This window comes from Macaca nemestrina, chromosome 15 (assembly GCF_043159975.1).
Source record: "Macaca nemestrina isolate mMacNem1 chromosome 15, mMacNem.hap1, whole genome shotgun sequence".
NCBI classification, from domain to species: domain Eukaryota; kingdom Metazoa; phylum Chordata; class Mammalia; order Primates; family Cercopithecidae; genus Macaca; species Macaca nemestrina.
In genome coordinates, this window is record NC_092139.1 from 2,572,600 (window position 1) to 2,578,608 (window position 6,009).

General features: G+C 66.0%; 1 protein-coding gene across 2 annotated transcripts; it reads left to right on the forward strand.

Moving 5' to 3' along the window:
* Positions 1 to 214: 214 nt before the first annotated feature.
* On the forward strand, positions 215 to 5,554 carry LOC105470539 (histamine receptor H3). Of its 2 annotated transcripts, XM_011722629.3 has the most exons (4): positions 215 to 768; positions 1,820 to 1,986; positions 3,606 to 4,366; positions 5,115 to 5,554. In XM_011722629.3, coding segments are annotated over exons 1-4 (1,179 nt in total). In that variant the 5' UTR covers positions 215 to 518; the 3' UTR covers positions 5,116 to 5,554. The 2 variants fall into 2 exon arrangements, with proteins under 2 accessions (XP_011720931.2, XP_011720930.2); XM_011722628.2 differs by having other exon boundaries at positions 216 to 768; positions 3,606 to 5,554.
* Positions 5,555 to 6,009: the final 455 nt, after the last annotated feature.

Consider the following 6,009-nt stretch of genomic DNA (forward strand, 5'->3'; position numbering starts at 1 on the left):
GCCCCCAGACCCGGTCAAGTCCCGGCCGGGCTCCCAGCCAGCTGCCGTGAGCGCAGGGGCTGGGCTCCAGCCTGCCTGGCGGGCACGCGGCGCTGTCCGTGGTGCTGCCGGCGCCGGGCGGGGCGGGGGCGGGGCGGGGGCGGGGCGAGGGCGGCAGCCAATGGCGGGGGCGCTGCGCGGGGCGCGCGGGGCGGTGGGCTGGGCGCGGGGCGCACTCGGCTGCGCGTTGCGCTCCGAGTGCTCGGTCGCGCCGGCAGCGGCTCAGGCTCCGGCTTCTCTCCCGCTGCAGCAGCAGCGCTGCTGGCCCCACTAGGCTCTGATCTGGCCCCGGCCCCCTCGGCACCGCCCGCCCTGGCCCCGGCCCCAGCCCCCCGGACCATGCGCTGGGCGCCCCCCGGGGAACCCCACCCGGCCAAGGGCCCGCAAAGACGAGGCTCCCGGGCCGGGGCCCCTCCGGCCGCCCACCTCTCGACTGGCGCCCTGCCCCGCGTCCCGGAGCCGCGTGAGCCTGCGGGGCCATGGAGCGCGCGCCGCCCGACGGACCGCTGAACGCTTCGGGGGCGCTGGCGGGCGAGGCAGCGGCGGCGGGCGGGGCGCGCGGCTTCTCGGCAGCCTGGACCGCGGTGCTGGCCGCGCTCATGGCGCTGCTCATCGTGGCCACGGTGCTGGGCAACGCGCTGGTCATGCTCGCCTTCGTGGCCGACTCGAGCCTCCGCACTCAGAACAACTTCTTCCTGCTCAACCTTGCCATCTCCGACTTCCTCGTGGGTAAATCCCCAGCCCCCGGCCGCCGTGGGACCCAGGGGCGCCCAGCGTGGCCGGGCCAGCGGGGACTGGAGCACGGACCTGGGTGGCTCCCGCAGGCACACGCCCCACCAGGGGACCCGGCCTGGGAAGGGGGTGTCCGGAGCCCATGGTGTGGGGGGCACAGGCGAAGTTCCTTGCCACTCAGGCCTCGGGACAGGGGCTGGAGAGAGCTGTCCCTGGGAAGGGACACAGGCACTGGGCGAGGCGCAAGGCGCAAAGGCAGCGGGTGCAGCCCTGGTTCCTGCGCTGTAGCCAAACAAAGGCTGCTGCGGACTTAGGACGCGCGCGGAGGGCGCAGTGGGGAGGTTTAGAGAAGGTCTGGGGGAGGGGACATGGAAGGGGGATTTTTAGAGCTGTGTTGGGGGAGGGGACCGTGGGGAAGGTGGGGGTTGGGGTAGACGCTGGAAGGAGCGCGCTCTCACGTGTCCAGGCTCTGCTGCCGGCTGGGGGGGCGGGGCACGCGGAGGGGGCTGGAGTGCCAGACACCTGTTGGGGCTGTGAGGTGCGTCTCCCAGACGCTCCAAGCCCGCTTGGCAGTAGTAGTGGCGGCTGGCTGCTGGCGGCCAACCAAGTGCCCTTTCAGCCGGGAAAGCCTTTCCTGTTGTCTAAGCTGAGAGGGAGGGCTGTCCAACGCCAAGGTAGGGGCTGGAGTCCAGCGGGGGGAGGGGAGAAGGAAATTGTCTTCTTTCCTCCTTTGAGGGCTGGGAGGGCTGGACAGAAGTCCAGGGAGTCCCGACTCCAGGCTCTTGGGGTCTTGTGGTGGCCAGAGTTCCCCATGCCTGGATCGTCTCTCCTGCTCCCAGGCCCAGGGGACACCGGAGGTGCTGGGAGCTATGTGGGGGTGAAGGCTGGTGGCAGGGCAGAGTTTGTGGCTGACACCAGGTGGAGGGGGCGGTAAGATGAGGATGGCTGGTCCCAGAAAAGCAGCCCAGGTTCCGTGGTGTCTGTGCTTAGGTGGGTCTGTCCCCTGTCCCCTGGCTGCATGGTCCCACTGTGGCCCTACTCCCCACAGGCGCCTTCTGCATCCCACTGTATGTGCCCTATGTGCTGACCGGCCGCTGGACCTTCGGCCGGGGCCTCTGCAAGCTGTGGCTGGTGGTGGACTACCTGCTGTGCACCTCCTCCGCCTTCAACATCGTGCTCATCAGCTACGACCGCTTCCTGTCGGTCACCCGAGCCGTGAGTCCCGGGCTGCGGAGCCCCTGCTCACTCCTGAGGGACAGTCAGGACGCCCATGGGAGGCATCAGGGTGGGGACGGCTGCTTCTGAGTTGTGGGCAGAAGTGGGCTTGGTCCCACTGATTTTGCTGCTGACACATGGGCCACTCGATGGCCAGCTGCCCACTCCGGGCCATGGCTGCAGCCAGACTGTCCTGGCCCAGGCAGGAGGCAGGGAATCTGGATGCAGATGTTCCTGAAGGCAGGGCTGTCACTGCAGCCCCCGCCCTGGGGCAGGTCCACAGTCCCCAGAGTTACGGGAGGATCTGGGGCCAGAGGCCCTGGGTGACCACAGTCTCCAGAGTTAAGGGAGGATCTGGAGCCAGAGGCCCTGGGTGACATCCCTCACACATGCGTGTGTGTGCAAGCGTGCACACACACACAGGCCCCGGGAAGGCAGGCGGCAGATCCTGGCTCCACAGATTTCCCTTTGTGGGAGCGGCCACCTGAGTCAGGGACTCTGCCCCACCCGGGCTCCTGTATCAGGGCCATGCAGCCCATGGAGCCACTGCTGAAGTCACTCCTTCCCCTTCTCATCTCCTTGGCAGCTCACCTCCACAGGGCTTTATGGGGCCTCTGCAGGACTGAGGGCAGGCTGTTTCGTTCTAGACTAGAAAGGCCAAGAGACAGGGTGCAAAGAGCATGCGTTTGGGGTCCTCTTGAGCCCATCCCCCTGTGGTCTCTCCCTCCTTTCCTGGAGCCACCAGGCATGGGGCACAAGGAGAGCTGCCACGAAGGGTAAAGCGGCCAAGCAGAGAGCCTGGCATGGGGGTGCTCTGCCCACCTCTCATTAGCAATAGCTGTAAACATTGCTCCTGCTCTCACCAAGGTAAATGCCATCAGGCTTGTGGGGGAGGGTGGCAGGGGTTCTCAGGTCCTCCTCCTCCAGCTGTCCTACCTGGGACCCCTCAATGGGATCCCTTGGCCCTCCTGCCCCCTGCCCCCACCAGCTGGTTGCTCTCTGCCCTGGGGAGGGCCTTGCCCTCCCTCCCTGTTCTGTCCCAGAGGCCCTAATGTCGATCTGGGATGCTTTGTTCTGTGGCGGGGCGGGGGATGTCTCCCAGCAGTGGGCTAGCTTGTGGCTTCATTCCTGCACTTCCAGCTCCCAGGGGTGCGAGCACCTGCGCAGGAGTGGGGCTGGACCTCCCACCCCAACCTCTGGAGATGGCTCGGGCCTTTGCAGGATCAGGATGCATCATGTCAGAAACAGCTGTGTGCGCGTGTGGTCTGGGGCCCATGCCGAGTCTGGTCCCAGGGGTGCAGGGGCCAAGGACAGGACCCTCAGGGAGCTCACAGCTCGTAGGGGGGTGGTAAACAGGCAGCCTACAGAGAGTGAGGATTTGGGTTGGTCCCAGGGAGCTTCTGAGACTCTCACTGAGTGTGGCAGGGCACTAGCCTGGGACGCCAGTGGGGAGGGTTAGGGGAAGAGAGGGGAAAGAGGGAGGGAGGGAGGGAGGACAGGAGCGGAAGGGAGGAGCATCCTGCTGAGGGAATGGCCCACACAGGGTCCCACAGGCTGCAGGGGCACACCCAGTCCAATACTCCTTCCGCCCCGCCCCTGACCAGCCTGCCTGTCTGTAGGTCTCATACCGGGCCCAGCAGGGCAACACGCGGCGGGCGGTGCGGAAGATGCTGCTGGTGTGGGTGCTGGCCTTCCTGCTGTACGGGCCGGCCATCCTGAGCTGGGAGTACCTGTCCGGGGGCAGCTCCATCCCCGAGGGCCACTGCTACGCTGAGTTCTTCTACAACTGGTACTTCCTCATCACGGCTTCCACCCTGGAGTTCTTCACGCCCTTCCTCAGCGTCACCTTCTTCAATCTCAGCATCTACCTGAACATCCAGAGGCGCACCCGCCTCCGGCTGGATGGGGCTCGAGAGGCAGGTGGCCCCGAGCCCCCGCCCGAGGCCCAGCCCTCGCCACCCCCACCGCCTGGCTGCTGGGGCTGCTGGCAGAAGGGGCACGGGGAGGCCATGCCGCTGCATCGGTACGGGGTGGGTGAGGCGGCCGCGGGCGCTGAGGCTGGGGAGACAGCCCTCGGGGGTGGCGGTGGGGGTGGCTCCGCGGCCTCACCCACCTCCAGCTCCGGCAGCTCCTCGAGGGGCACTGAGAGGCCGCGCTCACTCAAGAGGGGCTCCAAGCCGTCGGCATCCTCGGCCTCGCTGGAGAAGCGCATGAAGATGGTGTCCCAGAGCTTCACCCAGCGCTTCCGGCTGTCTCGAGACAGGAAAGTGGCCAAGTCACTGGCCGTCATCGTGAGCATCTTTGGGCTCTGCTGGGCCCCGTACACGCTGCTGATGATCATCCGGGCCGCCTGCCACGGCCACTGCGTCCCTGACTACTGGTACGAAACCTCCTTCTGGCTCCTGTGGGCCAACTCGGCAGTCAACCCTGTCCTCTACCCGCTGTGCCACCACAGCTTCCGCCGAGCCTTCACCAAGCTGCTCTGCCCCCAGAAGCTCAAAATCCAGCCCCACAGCTCCCTGGAGCAGTGCTGGAAGTGAGCGGCCTGCCAGAGCCTCCCTCAGCCACGCCCCTCTCAGCCCAGGTCTCCTGGGCAGCTGGCCCCGCTGCCCCCCACCTGGCTCGTTCCCCCAGGGGTGGGCCCCGCCGTGTCTGTGGCCCTCTCTTAATGCCACGGCAGCCTCTCTTGGGCCACCCGCCCCGCCATGGAGGCACCTTCCTGGATTGGCCAGAGGGCCCCTCACTGGCTGGACTGGAGGCTGGGTGGCCGGCCCTGCCCCCAACACTCTGGCTCCACTGGGAGGGACAGTCTGGAGGTCTCAGACATGCTGCCCACCCCCCGCCGGTGTCCACCCTTCGCAGTTACTGGTGTTCTTCCCGAAGCAAGTGCCTGGGTGTGCTCCAGGCCTCCTGCCCTAGCAGTTCGCTCTGCACGTGCACACACCTGCACACCGTCCCTCTCCCCAGACAAGCCCAGGACACCGCCTTTGCTGCCTTCTGTCTCCTGCATAAGCCTCGGCCCTGGCCCTTTCACCTGTCTTCCCACCGACTCTCTCTGCCCCCAAAGTGTCAAGGGGCCCTAGGAACCTTGAAGCTGTTCTCTGCTTTTCCATTCTGGGTGTTTTCAGAAAGATGAAGAAGAAAACATGTCTGTGAACTTGATGTTCCTGGGATGTTTAATCAAGAGAGACAAAATTGCTGAGGAGCTCAGGGCTGGATTGGCAGGTGTGGGCTCCCACGCCCTCCTCCCGCTGCTAAGGCTTCCGGCTGAGCTGTGCCAGCTGCTTCTGCCCACCCCGCCTTTGGGCTCATGCTGGCCCTGGCGGCCAAGCCTGCCCTGGCCACTCTGTTTGTTCGGCCAGGACCTCTGGGGGTTGTTGGGAGGAGGGGGCCCGGCCAGGCCTGAGGGTCCCAAGGCGGGCAGGGGTGGTCCAGAGGAGGTGCCCAGGCAGGGGCCGCTTTGCCATGTCCTGTGCACCCGTGCCACGCGCTCTGCATGCTCCTCTGCCTGTGCCCGCTGCGCTGCTCTGCAAACTGTGAGGTCACAATAAAGTGTATTTTTTTATTGGTGCTGATTCCTGAGGACTTTGTGGGGTGATCAGAGCCTTCGTGCTTTGAGGAGAGACTCCAGGGAGATAAGAAACCACTGAGAGACATGCGTGAGGCTGAGGTCTCTGTGTTTTCTTCTAAGTGTGTGGGGGCTGCAGTGGGGATGAAAGACCAGCCTGCCACACCAGGGTATAATCCCAAGAAGGGTTTCATGTGCCCTACTGCCAGACCCCTGCACTTCTCAAGACCTGGCTGGCGGGTGAGGAGATGCAGCCCATGCCCTGCTCTGGAGGGGCCCGCTCTGGTGCTGAGAACACAGACATGCAGCCCCTGCCCTGTGCAGCCTTCCTGCCCCCAGGACAGGTGCCTCATCGTTCTTGGTCAGGAGCAGGGTTGCACCCCAGCAAGACTCGGAGCCCGGGGAGGCTCATGGCCATGCCCAGTGTGTGCAGGGGCTGGGTGGCAGAGGGACTG